This window comes from Rhinolophus hipposideros (assembly GCF_964194185.1).
Source record: "Rhinolophus hipposideros genome assembly, chromosome: 9".
NCBI lineage: Eukaryota > Metazoa > Chordata > Mammalia > Chiroptera > Rhinolophidae > Rhinolophus > Rhinolophus hipposideros.
Window position 1 is genome coordinate 67,789,611 of NC_138055.1, and position 14,561 is coordinate 67,804,171.

The 14,561-nt window shown below is 34.9% G+C and overlaps 1 protein-coding gene across 3 annotated transcripts in view; it reads left to right on the forward strand.

Annotated features, from left to right (window-relative positions):
- TBC1D15 (TBC1 domain family member 15) overlaps nucleotides 1-14,561 on the forward strand; it is a 70,742-nt gene that overhangs the window by 23,739 nt on the left and 32,442 nt on the right. For all 3 annotated transcript variants that reach the window (XM_081059455.1, XM_081059456.1, XM_081059457.1), the window contains exons 2-5: nucleotides 2,691-2,789; nucleotides 3,206-3,280; nucleotides 7,496-7,634; nucleotides 12,288-12,498. In XM_081059455.1, the coding sequence (XP_080915581.1) occupies nucleotides 2,691-2,789; nucleotides 3,206-3,280; nucleotides 7,496-7,634; nucleotides 12,288-12,498 (524 nt within the window). The remainder of the gene's footprint in view (nucleotides 1-2,690; nucleotides 2,790-3,205; nucleotides 3,281-7,495; nucleotides 7,635-12,287; nucleotides 12,499-14,561) is intronic.

Sequence of the window (14,561 nt, forward strand, 5' to 3'; positions counted from 1 at the left end):
CATTTGTTTATTTTAGCTTTTACTTCCATTGCCTTTGGAGTCAAATTCATAAAATGCTCTTTGAACCCCAGGTCCATAAGTTTAGTACCTATGTTTTCTTCTATGCAGTTTATTGTGTCAGGTCTTATGCTTAAGTCTTTGATCCATTTTGAATTAATTTTGGTACATGGTGACAGATAGCAGTCCAGTTTCATTCTTTTGCACGTGGCTATCCAATTCTGCCAGCACCATTTATTGAAGAGGCTGTCTTTCCTCCATTGTATGTTTTTAGCTTCTTTGTCAAAAATTATCTGTCCGTATTTATGTGGTTTTATTTCTGAGTTCTCAATTCTATTCCATTGGTCTATGTGTCTGTTTTTCTGCCAATACCATGCTGTTTTGATTATTGTAGCCCTGTAATACAAGCTAAAGTCAGGCAGTGTGATACCTCCAGAATTGTTCTTTTTTCTTATGATTGCTTTGGCTATTCGGGGTCTTTTGTGGTTCCAAACAAATGTGATGATTTTTTTGTTCTATTTCTTTAAAAAATGCCATTGGGATTTTGATGGGGATTGCATTAAATCTGTATATTGCTTTAGGTAATATGGCCATTTTAACTATGTTGATTCTTCTGATCCTTGAGCATGGAATGTCTTTCCATTTCTTTGTGTCTTCAATTTCTTTCAAAAATGTCTTATAGTTTTCAGCATGTAAATCCTTCACATCCTTGATTAAGTTTATTCCTAGGTATTTTATTCTTTTTGCTGCAATTGCAAAGGTAATTGTGTTTTGCATTTCTTTTTCTGAGATTTCAGTGTTAGTATATAGGAATGCAATGGACTTTTGTACGTTGATTTTCTAGCCAGCAACTTCACTGTATTCGTTGATTGTTTCTAACAGCTTTTTGGTGGAGTCGTTAGGGTTTTCTATATATAGCATCATGTCATTTGCAAAGAGTGATAATTTAACTTCTTCATTCCCAATTTGGATGCCTTTTATTTCTTTCTCCTGCCTGATGGCTCTGGCGAGGACTTCCAACACTATGTTGAAAAGCAGAGGTGATAGGGAGAAGTAACTTCTGTTAACAGCTTAAAGGGTGTCCTTCCAGAACTTGTTCTGTGCATTTTTGCAGTGATCTATAAAAGCTTCTAAGAAAGTGTAAATGTCATCGTACTATATATAACTGGTGATTTTTTGTGTGTGTTTTTTGTTTTATTTGTGTGTTTGGCCATTTCATCTCTCTCATTCTGTCTTAGCTCCTGAATTGTGTTCCCCACAGAATGAATATCCCAGGATATATTTGATCATTTCCCTCTTTACGGATATTTAGATTTATACCTTCTCTTTCCTCCCTCCTTCACCCCCTCTGATATTATAAATAATATTGTGAATATTCTCAGGCATGTCTTTGTGCACGTATATGAATAAGTCTGTATGCTTTACATTTTTTTCTCTATACTACCAATACAGAATTGTCTCTCACAATTCCCCAACTCATACTGTCCCCAGTCTTTGCCTACTTGATGCTAGCCTGTTGCTTAGTGACTATTTCTTTGGAGGCCTTCTTGGGTTTTTGCGATCAGAACTCCCCTTGTGATCTTGATTATTAGACTCTTTCCTGACATGACATTAGTCCATATCAGAAGTCATTAGCATAACAAAGGAGAGGCAGTGAAAGTAATGTAGGAGCTTTATAGTGTAGTTTTTTCATTCATCAACAAGGAGGTGATGGTGATGGGCTCTGGTGGTGCTTGTCGTGCATTGTTGGTCCCTGTGCTATTCTGAATAGTGATGTGATTATATTAATAAAAGGTCTACATAAATAAGAAGGTACACTCTATTCTAAACTTATATATGTCAGAAGTACTTAGGTCTAGAAGTGCTATTTTATTTCTCTTTTACTTATTTTCATAATGAAAAAAAATTTTTAATGGCTGAAATGGATCTCAGGAATGGAATCTTAATTTATAACATTATGCCTATAGAAAATAAGACTCAACTTTAAATGTTTCAGTTTACTCAGGAATTAGCTTAAGTCTTTACTATAGTCCCGTAGGACATTTTTCAGGGACCATGTTTTAATCATATTCATATACCTATGGTCTTTTACATGCTTTGTCATATGGAAGCAATCAGTATAGTATTTGTTAGCTTGAACTAGTTTAAGGTAGTCATTCCCAGAAGCTCTCATCATTACTTTTTAAAATTCCTGTATTGTTCCCTGAATTTTTATGCCACTGTGCTACAAAACACACCAAAACAATCTTACAGTAACATCTTCTATTATAGGAATAGTTAGAAAGCATTGATTCCTCACTGTATTTCATCTATTCTTATTCTTGAGTATTTTCAGGTCTATTTTCAGTTTGAACCCAATATTTTGTTTAACATTTGTTAAAAATATATTTTAAGTGAAATTGCATATTGAGACATGTAGCAGTTAGCCTGACATCTTTATTTATGGAAAAGGTTAAGATTGTGATTGTCATTAAACCAAAAACTTCCATGCATAACAAAGCAAATTTCCTTCCAGGTTACCTTTGTTTGAAGGCTCTTAAGTCTGAGTGCTATTTGAATAATATGTTTATATATGAAATAAGCAGAAACTTGGTTTAGGCATTGTACGAAAACATCTCCTAATTTTTTTTAAACAAATGTTGAACTAGTACTGAATAAAAATGGTGTGATTAATGTTATTTTTGCTGTTCCAGATTATATATGAACAGGAAGGGGTCTATATTCACTCATCCTCTGGAAAGACGAATGACCAAGACAGTTTGATTTCAGGAATATTACGTGTTTTGGAAAAGGTATGTTTCTAGTAAGTGACTGTAGTTAATAAAAATTGTTGATGGTAGTGGCTCATCTTCAGGTCATTATCAGCAAGTATGAATTTCATGTGAAAGGTAGAATTATGTAATTGAACAGTGGTTGTAAATTTAACACAGAAATGATAGTAGAAATAAAATACTTCAGATAAGTCCGTAAGATGGCATGGAATATTTAAAAACTCATGTAAAAGTTGTAGTAATAAAAATTATAATGAAAAGTAAGCAGAATTTAAAAATCTATAGTACGTTGGTTGGTTTACATATAATTGCATATTTAAAGCACTAATATTTAAGAGGTTAAAAGTGTCGTTTTGGGCTTAGGGAATTAAAAATAGGTGACTAAAAACGTAAGATATTGTTGAACACTAAATATAGTTCATCATTTCTTTCTCTAGGATGCTGATGTGGTAGTGGACTGGAGACCGTTGGATGATGCGTTAGATTCTTCTAGTATTCTCTATGCTGGAAAGGTATGTGAACAGATGTGTTACTAAAGAAATGCCATTTAAAAATAGCAGCATTAGTAAGCTATAATGCATAGACCAGAAAATTCACCCTTTTAAAATGTATATTGATTTTTTTATATTTACAGTGCTGTGCAACCATCACTAATATCTAATTTTAGGACATTTTTTTCACTCCCCAAAAAAGAAGCTGTACCTTTTAGCGGTCCCTCTCCTCCCAGCCCCTGGCAATCACTGATCTATTTTCTGTCTCTGAATTTGCCTGTTGTGGACATTTCATCTAAATGGAGTCATAACAATATGTGGTCTTTTGTGATTGGCTGCTTTCACTTAGCATGTTTCAGAGTTCATCCATGTTATATGGTACTTTTGTTTTTTTGCTAAATAATACTGCATTTATAGATATACCACATTTTGTTTATTAGTTGATGGACACTTGGGTTGTTTTTACCTTTCGGCTAATATAAATAATGCTGCTATGAACATTCATATGTAAGTTCATGTGTGGACATATATTTTTCTCTTGAAAACCCTGGAGTGGAATCCTTGGGTTATGTGATAACTCGTGTTTAACATTGATATCATGTGTTGACTTCTCACTAAAAAAAGTAGAGATTTAGCTCTATCTTATCTCTACTTGATCTTGAAACTCTGGCCCAGTTTCCACATTTCTTAAAGTATTTAATCATATATATGATCTACTTTCATCTTCATAGAGACATTTCTCCCAGAGTCGTCTTATGTGCTTCATTCTGAACTGGTTGCTCTTTTGGTTTGCTGTGCAGCAGTTATCCTGGGGATTCTTTTTGCCTTTAATCCCCTTTTTCTGTATCCTGTGCTGTTATCTATATATTACTCTCTTGTTTTGGTGCAGCTCCAGTGCTTCCTGAGAAAAAGGGTGCATGGGAGCAAAATCATCTCTTGTTTTAGACTTTTCTATCCTTTTTATGAATTGATAGTTTGGCTGGCATAGAATTACAGTTTCAAAAATAAATTTTCCCGCATGTTTTTGAAAGTTATGGTCTCAGGTTTGTCTGGTTTGTCTAGTTTTTGTTGATGTCTTATGCATTCTAATTCCCAATCCTTTATATGTATTTTTTGTCTTTAGAATCTTTTAGGATTGTCTTTTTGTTTCTAATGTTCTAGATGTCCTGGTAGTGTGTCTTTGTGGTCTTTTTTTATCCGTTGTGCTGGACACTTGATGGGCCCTTTTAATATGGAAACTTGTGTGTTTCAGTTCTTAGGTAATGTTCTTGAGTTATTTCAGTGATGATTTCTTCTCCGTTTTCTATTCTCTTTTTTTATGGAGCTCTTTAGACCGTCTGGACTGGTCCTGTAATTTTTTTTTTAAATACTTTCTTTCCTATTTTCTAATTCTTTGTTTTAGTGTACGTGTGTGTACTATTTTCTAGGAAATTTCAATTTTATCTTACAAGTCTTCTGTTGCCTTTTTTATTTTTGTTATATTTTTAATTTCTGAGACATTTTGTTATGAGTGTCCCCTTCTTCCCCTTTTGAAATAGCACCTTGTTCTCCGTGGATGTAATATCCTCCCTTATTTCTGAGGAGTTCAAGGATAGATTTTTAGATGTTTTAATCTCTCTATATAGTCTACTTCCTTTCATTGACTGTTTTTCCTCCCTTGTTTCATTTGGGCTTTGTCTTTTCTGTAGACATTTTGATGTTTGGTGGTCTTTGTATTGTGGTGCTCATATTAAAAGTAGACACAACAAAACGATCATACTCGCTGTAGGTATGGGTGGGCTTGGTAATGGTTGGGACTCAGTGTGATTCTGGCTAGGCAGTTTCCTTGGAGAATCTTTTACACTGAAATCTGGGCCTTTCTCTTAAGCTAATCATTTTCCAGAGAAGAATTTGCAGGTTCCTTCCTAGAGATGGTAGTAAATCTGGATTCCAGTGTTCTGGAAAGAGAGCTGCGAGTCTTGCCAACTTATCATATAGATGGACTTTCAATTAATTCTCCTGTTTTTGTCTATTAGCCCATTGCTCAGTGTGCTTGGTTTCTCCTAATCCCGCGATAATGTGTTTTACATTCTCTAATGAGTAAACCTCTAGATTTTTGTGAGTAGTTTTCTTTTCAGCTTGACCTTTATTCTAATTTCTAAAAGTACCTTAAATACCAATTCCATTCCTTTGTGTGGGGTGGGGTTCTGTAGATGCTTCTTAGCTTTCCGCAGTAGTGGTGGTAGAGTTGGTAGTGATGGTGGTAAAGGTTGCATATTTTAAATTGGATAAGCATGGAGGGCTCCCTAAGAAATGACAGTTGAAGAAGAACCAGGAAGTAAGAAACAACTCCACTTGATAATTTTATTCATTCCGGTTCCTCCCCTATTTTTCGGTCTGTTTCTATTCTTATTTCTTAGTTTCTCTTGTGCCTTTATAATACCTGCCTGTTCCTACAAATTTCCCTTTTCCCTTTTTAAAAAGAATGACACTAGCAATCTATGAATATATTTTTGTTGTAAAAATTCAAATAGAAAGTTGAAGTCCTGCTTGATGAGAATCCTGTCCCTCATCTGTCCCTGTTCAGTGCATATCTTTCCAGTCTTTTATCTGTACGCTTTTCCCTCCCTCCCATCTCTGGTTTTCTCCTGTGTTTCTAATTGCATATGCTTCATGTAGTTGTTACACTGCACATGTGTCACACATTTTTGTTTTATTTACTGTTACTTATTGAACAAACATAAATATTAATATACCAGTTTCTAAACTCTGCCTAGTCCTTCATTGGCTACCTCCTAGTTTATTTACTTATCTCTTCATTGAGGGATATTAGGATATTTCCAAAATTTCATTTTTACAAACAGTGCTGTAATGAAAATTTGTGTATGTGCCTCTTTGTATACATGTGTATTAATCTGGGGTAGATGATGAAAAGAGAGCTATTGTGGTGAAACACACATTTTGAATTTTAATAAATTTGACTAAATTGCTCTTTTGGAGTTAGGACTGATGAGTACTCTTATCACATTGTCTGATAGCATTTCCTTACACTGTCTTTCATGTGTTTATTTTTTAATTGAATAGGGCAAAAACAGTGAAATTTATCTTGCTTTTCTTCGATCATTTCTGAAGTTGGACATCTTTCTATATGTTTGTCACTTCATATTTTTTCTTTGACTTGTGTGTTTATACCTTTCGCTTATTTTTCTCTTTTGATATTTGTGGATTTCTAAATAAATTGGTAGGAGTTGCTTTTGTAGTTTGGATGTTTTTCTAACATCTGTCATGTATTTTGGAAACATTTTCACCCAGTCTTATGTTTCACGTATGTGTGTTATCTTTTGCTTGTACAGAAGCTAAACTTTTTGACTTAGTCAGGTCTTTAACATTGCATTTTAGAATTTTAGTTTTCTCTTTTTTTTTTTTTTTTTTTAAAGATTTTATTGGGGAAGGGGATCAGGACTTTATTGGGGAACAGTGTGTACTTCCAGGACTTTTTTCCAAGTCAAGTTGTTGTCCTTTCAATCTTAGTTGTGGAGGGTGCCTTTCAGCTTCAAATCTAGTTGTCATTGCTAGTTGCAGGGGGCGGAGCCCACCATCCCTTGCCGGACTCTAGGAATTGAACCGGCAACCTTGTGGTTGAGAGCCCACTGGCCCATGTGGGAATTGAACTGGCAGCCTTTGGAGTTAGGCGCATGGAGCTCCAACCGTCTGAGCCACCGGGCCAGCCTCTATTTTCTTTTTAAATAAAGTTTTATAAAACTATACATGTAGCTATCTTATTTATAGTTTTTAGCTAATTTTGATTAAGAGAAATAAGTAGCCACCATTGGCTATTTTCTTCAAATAACCGGAAGTCTGGAGGTTCATAACTATTTGCAGTGGTTCTCTTGCATTTTCTCTTATGGTTCTAGATGGCTGCCATATTTTTAGGCAACACATTTGCACTGAAAGCAGGAAAGAGGGGAAAGGGATGGGGCTTTTATTAGGAAAGCAGAAGCATTTCCAGAAGCCCTGCAGTTGACTTCTGGTTATATTTCATTGGCAACCCCAACGGCAAGGGAATCTGGGTAAGCTTTTCTTGTCTTTTTGGTAAAGATGGGCAAGGGAGAAAATGATAGGAAATAGTGTACAGTTTTCCCACGAGTGATACCTGCCACAGTGAATACATTTATATAGATGCTGAGAAGATTTTATTGATTGAAATTGAATTCTAGTTTTAGTCCCTAAATATTTTATATGTTATAATTATTTTAGGACTCCAGTTCAGTTGTAGAATGGACCCATGCCCCAAAAGAAAGAGCTCATCGAGGATCGGAACATCTGAACAGTTACGAAGCAGAGTGGGACATGGTTAATGCAGTTTCATTTAAAAAGAAACCACATACCAATGGAGGTAGGAACTACATCTTTCAAAATTATAAACTGATTAGCTATAATATAATATAAACAAAAGTGTGAAGAAAGTTCTTTACTGTTTCTCAGAGAAGAGGATGCTTTCGTGCTTTTGAATCATATAACTCACATTTTAGTTATATTCCCTTTTCATCTCTCTTCATTGTTTTGTTGGTTGTGACTTCATAAAAAAGGCTTTAAAAATACCTTTTCTGTTTTGTAGTTATTAATGGCAGAAAATAGAAACACTTTAGAAAATTGCTTTGGCTCTCATGCACATTTTTCTTAATCTAGTAGAATAAAAAAAATCATGTTATTTCATCCTAAAGCACCAGGGGGAGATGGAGTATGCCAGGAAACCAATCTCATTGTTTACTGGAATCTTCACAGCTCATTGCAGTCTCCCCTTTATATATGTTCAGTGATTATTCTCCTTTATATGTATGTATACATATATGTATACATATGTATGTATTTAAATGTAGGTATACATATTTAAATTTGTATTTGTTATGTGGTAATTATCTGCATGAAGATAAGAAGAAAGCCCAGCTAACAGCCTGATAGAACACATACACTACCCCAGATAGGATCTAGCTAGCCTGTCTGTGATGTGGCCTGCATATTTGTGATGTCTTTTTAAAAATATTAAACGCTTGGTAGAGTTAAAACATTGTTTTTCTTGCTGATTCTTTTGTGTTTTATAACTAAAAAGGATATTTTATCTCAATGATTTTGGGATGAATTTAGGAATTTATCCATGTTATGCTTTATACTGTATCATTTCTTGGAAACAGTAAGAAATAGTAATTCACAATTGTTTTTTATTTTTTTTATTTTTACATCCCTCACACCGTGAACCCCCCTCCCCCCCATCCACCACCACCCCGACCTCACACCGAGCCATCACATTATACACATAAAATTATAGTTGGCATTCATTAATGTCCAGTCTCTGGTGTACAATGCCATGACCAGGCATCCACAGCATCCCTGAGGTGGTAATTCACAATTGTTATCAATTGCTTTTGATGACAATCAGCTCATGAATGTCTCTCTCTCTCACTCTGTCTGTCTCTCTCTTTGTGGGCATTCGCTGTCTACTGAAAGCGAATACAAAATGCAAAATGTTAAATACATTACAAAATACAATACAAAATGTTAAGGAAAGATAAAACCACAGGATTTTAGTATATTTGGCATATGAGAGATTTTTAACGACTCTAGATCTTCAGGATTGGTTATATGAATTGCTATTTTTTGTTTGTTGTTGTCTAATGTTAAATCCTTAAAAATGAGAAATGCAGGGTACAGGAATGAGCAAAAGGAGTGCGTTTTCAGTATTTCATAGAAGAAAGAAGCATCATGTGTAAGAGAAAAGCATCATCTGAAAATAAAGATCTTGTTTTCTTTCTTTCTTTTTCTTTTTTTCTTTTTAAAGAAGGGCACAGCTCACAGTGGCCCATGCTGGGACTGAACCGGCAACCTTGGTGTTATCAGCATCACGCTCTAACCAACTGAGCTAACCAGCCATCCTTAACGATCTTTTCTGAATAGTGGTTTTCAACTTTGACTGCACATTGAAATCACTTGGGGGCAGTTAGGCTTTTTAAAAAGTACCCTTGCCTGGCTTTCATCCAGCAAATTAAATCATACTTTGAAGATGGAGCCTGGGCATCTGTGTTTTTCAAAATCTGTCCTGGTGATTTCAGTGTGCAGATTTGAGAATCTCTGTGTAACTGTGTAGCTTAGCAAAAAACTGCATATATAAATACTACTTATGTGGCTTGGCCATGCATTGTGACTTATAAAATAAAGAGCCTCTATTTTGTAATTATGAAAAATTAAGACATTTTCTTTTCCCTTCTAGTATTTAAAAAAGTTTTGTGACTGTGCATTAGAGTAAGAAATACATTAATCAGTATGGCCCAGTGTGCGTATACTTATTTAACAGAACAAGGAATTATGAAGTGCTGTGCACTCTGTCTCATCCCACCTTCCTTATCGTATCCTAGACTATTCATTTGATTACATTTCATCAAAACTCCTTCCTAAAGGGGAGTTTTCTAAGCTTGATGTTTCAGAATTCAAAATTATGCCATTATAAAACTTTATATTTTTAAAGCATTTTTTTCAAATAAAATTTTATTATATTTTTATTTTTTATTATAACCTTCACACTTTTTACTTTTTTGTGATTCACAAAGGAAACTTAGGACAAACCTTTAAAAAAATTGAAGACTGAAGACATATTTAACTTTATATTTCTTAAGAATTTCTACTGCTAAGTCTTTGTTTTTATGTTCTAGATCAAATGTTCTGAAAATATATATTCCCAAAACAACAGACTGCCATGATGTTCTGGATATCCATCTAAATAAAATGTCATGTCCTTGATGTTAATTCTGTTCAAGACATGGGGACTTACTAAATTCTTTTGTTTCACTCTGCTGTTATGGCCAGTTTTCCCATGTCAGTGTTGGAGGTATTTTTTTTTACATGTATTTGGTAACATAGTAAATTCATCAGAACAAATTAGTTTTATTTACCTTTCTGTGTGGAGAAAGAAGGAAATTTTAAGTTAACTCTTGGATTCTGTTAGTTTTCCTTTGTAACCATTTCTCTTTCTGCTTAACTATTGGTGATAGATTAACTTGCAGATTACTTTTATGTTGACTTGGTATTAGGTTATTCATTTATTCAACATATCTTTGAGTACCTATTACATGCCAGTCACTCTTCTAGGTACTGAGGAGATAGTTGTGAACAAAATGAGTTCCTGTTGTCATGAACCTTATATTCTAGTAAAGGGACTCATAGAATTGACTTGTAATGTTTCTCTCATCATTGATGAGAGCTTTAAGTGAGGAAATGTGTGAGGCATTTTCTGTTGTATTTAATATGTAATGTGTATCTTTTCCAGTTAATGAGGGGAAATCTGTGTAAAATTTTTATCTTTGAATATGTGCAAACTCCTGATTCATATAACCTACATGTATTTAATATTATTTTATTAATTTGGATTAAGTACTTTTTATATAATTTAAGAATTTCATTAAAAAATTGTTCATATCTAGTTTTTCATTGTTTTGGTATGAAAATATTTTTGGTCTTTGCAAATAATATAGTATGTATCGTTTCTAGGTAGTCCAAGAACATTCACACTTAAATGATTCATGAAGATGTTAGAATTCTAGAATTCTTCTCACTTTGATATTAGCTTGCAGTGGTGTTTTGAACTCTATAATATAAATTCCAGTGCAACATGAACAGTAGTCAAGTGGGCAGCTGGCACTTAATCTAGTTCCAGCCTTAGATATGAGTATATCATTTGAGCTCGTGTATGAGTATTAGTTTACCTTTTCTGGAGTTCCTTTCAAGTGGTACTTGTTAAAATGTCCATGAAATAGTGACGGTGTCTGCATTCCTTGCATGTAGAGGTTACTGTGAGTTGTAGATTTCTTTGTGTCACTTCAGGAGATCTTGTTGAAGGTGATGACTCTATCTCGTATTCCTGACTAGATAGGAAGGTGACGCACATTCAGGTCAACACCAGTTGATCTACCCTTTGATCAAGTTCTGTAAGCATTTACCATCTGCAGTTCATCTTTGTGGGAATTGATAGTGCGAGATGGAATTAATGAAGATGTTGAACAGGATAGTATGACACAGGAAATAACATTAGAGAAAAGGTTTTTTAAAATTCCAAAGACATGGTCATGCTTACGTCTGAGTTAAAATGTTGAAATAAAATGGTATATTTAGATTAGGAATTAATTATAAGTATTAGTGAGAAGAAAGGGAACATTTTTTCCATTTTCTTTAAATTTTTCTTTAAATAGATAATCTTTAAGTTGTTTGTGAATAAATTATGATATTGTTCACAAATCTCGGATTTTAAGTTTCTATAAACAGCCCACGAACTTGGAAAATGCAATTTATAGAAATATAGTTTGGTTTGAACTGAGGTCTTAATTTAGTAGCAGATTGATTTTAGCAGCAAGGTTAAGTGTATTCATTATCTTTGAAACATTCACAACTTAGTTGTCTTTTCACCCTCAACTCCCCACTTTTAGTTTTTGCAAAAAAGAAAAAAGTCTATTAATCTTCACTCAATGTAGTCTACTAAAAATAATTGCCAAAGGAAGTGAGCGAAATAAAGATTTTTTTGTTGTTTTAAATGACTGCAAGAGCATCATGCCATTCATATTTGGGGGGAGTGGAAAAGATTAACATTTTTTGTTTGCTGTATAATTCGCACTATACTAGTTAGTTGACAAATGTTATGTCTTTTTAATTCTTAGAACAATATTGGAAGGTAAGTATAATTATCTTCATTTTACAGATGAAGAAACTGAGGCTCAGAGTTATTTGCCCCAGATCATTCAGTTAGTAAGATGGTGGTGCTGCAGTTTGAATCCAGCCTGCCTGCTTCCAAAGCCGTGTTCATTTTGGGCAAAGCTTATATTTAAATAGGGGTAACATTGTATGAAACGTATGTTGCCATTACTAATACAGGTGGCAGCCATAGTAATGTGAATGGTATAGTCATTCCCTAGGTTCAACAAATTTCTGTTAGACAATCATGAAGAGTGCTCTCAGTGCCTTCTAAAAGGGTGAACAAAATATTTTGCCCCGCTTTCTTGTTTTTAAGATGCTCCAAGTCATAGAAATGGGAAAAGCAAATGGTCATTCCTGTTCAGTTTGACAGACCTGAAATCAATCAAGCAAAACAAGGAGGGTATGGGCTGGTCATATTTGGTATTCTGTCTAAAGGATGACGTCGTTCTCCCTGCTCTGCACTTTCATCACGGAGATAGCGAACTACTGATTGACTCTCTTGAAAAATATGTGGTATTGTGTGAGTAAGTATCAAATTATTTTCTACTTAAACTGAGATTGGATTGTTGTATTGGTCCCGAGGCAAACGGCAAACTTTTTGCTTGTCACTGGGTATCAACAACCTATGTGCAGGAGCTTCCCCCCCCCCCCCCGGGGTATTGATTGCTTTGGATGAATGACTGAAAAAAATTTTGCCATTTTAGTAATTTGTATCTGCAACCTATCACCCTATCACTGTTTTAAAGAAAAGAATGGTCTAGTATTTTTTATACACATTTTAATGAATGATGATGCATCACTGTCTTACGGATTATGTATTTATCAAATTTACCTCTTATTATATAGTTTCTGTTAAACAGAGTTTTATTTGAAATGTTGGAAATTTAAGTCAGGCAAGTCTATGCCCTCTATAAAATTATTGTAAGTGTGGAGGACAGTGCTTCCTCACTTTCCAGAAATCTTATATCTTACATTTAGTCACCTATGTGCATTTGTACACACATGCTGTTTCTTGCTTTCACTGTCAACAAATACATTTTGGGTATCAATTACATTGTAAGCACTGTGCTAGTAGCTTAATATTTCATAGTGAACCAAACAGGCAGGTTCCCAGATACCTCAGCCTTTATGGTCTTGTGAAGGATACTGACCAATAAATGGCAATAAAACTCAAGAGCTAAGATGGAGGAGGTATGAGGTGCTTTGGGAGCTCCCAGGACGGAGGAAGGGTACCTCATTTAGACGGCGGTTGGGTAGGAGTCAGGGAATACTTTCTAAGGAAGTAACACCTAAGTTGGGACCTGACAAATGAGTGAATGTTAGTATGAAAGGGAAGGAAATACTTAGGAGAGATGTTTTAGATAGAGGGAAGAATATAAAACATGATGTAACCATAGAGTAGAGTAAGTAGTTCAGTGTCACAGGTCTGCATAGTGGGGGAAGGGAGGGTACCAAATTGAAAGATGAGGCGAAAGGTGGGTGAAGGCCAGAGCACGAAGGATTTTGTAAATCAGTATTAGCAGGTTGTTCCAGTCATCTAGATGGAATTATAGTGGCATGAACTAGGAGAGTGGCAGGAAAGGGACAAGTATTAGACAAATGTTTAGGGTTAGAATTGTGATTGATTGGATATGTGTAGGTAAGAAGAAGGGAGAAGTTGAGTTTATAAGCTTGGGGAACTGTAGGGGTGATTGTTAACTTCGTTAATAATGTCCTCACTTAATAATAGCAAATAGAAACATATCCTTACTTTATCATGCCTAAATTTAGATTATATAAAGCTTGTAAGATTTTGACTATTTTCTGGAATGAAATTTTCCCCCCTACCATGTTGATCACCTCTGGCTGGCACTAGGTATGCTGATCAGTACCAGTAACCATAAGAAAGTCAGGCCTGGTTGGTAATATGTGGGTTTTGACCTTGTAGTGAGAAGCTGTGAATAGGCTACCACTCGGGGATAAGTAGATTTCAGGAGGGGCAACATCATGATTGGGGCAGAAGAGTTGGCTGTTGAAAGCAGGTGTTAAGACTTGTGAGTTTTAGCAGTATAGCAAGTTCATTATTAATGTTGTGATGTAACAGTCACAAAACTTGGTTAAGATGAAGTGGTAGAAACCTCTCTATTGGTAAGATCATACTTTAGAGAACTGGGGCTTAGTTTTAAGCACTGCATTTTAAATGTGTTAGAGTAACTATACTACATGGAAAAGATGACTGGTGTAATGAGAGGGATCAAAATGGTATGAAAAACATTAGAAGGATATGAGGATTTAACTTGAAGAAGAGTTTTGGTGTAACATTAAATAAAATCCAAACTTCTTACTGTGGTCACTGAGGGCCTGCCCTGTCTTAGCTCTGTTTATCTCAAACCTCATCTCACGCCATTCTCGACTGTATTCTAGCCACATGGTTTTCTTTCAGTTCTTAAAACTTGTCTTAGAGTCCTCTATTTACGCATATTCTGTTTCTTTTGTGTGGGATATTCTTTTCCCTTTCTGATCCCCAGGGTCTCAGTTTAATGGTACTTTCTCACGGGCTTTTCTGGATGCTCCTTCTCCCACTTAATGTAGGGCCCCACACCCATTC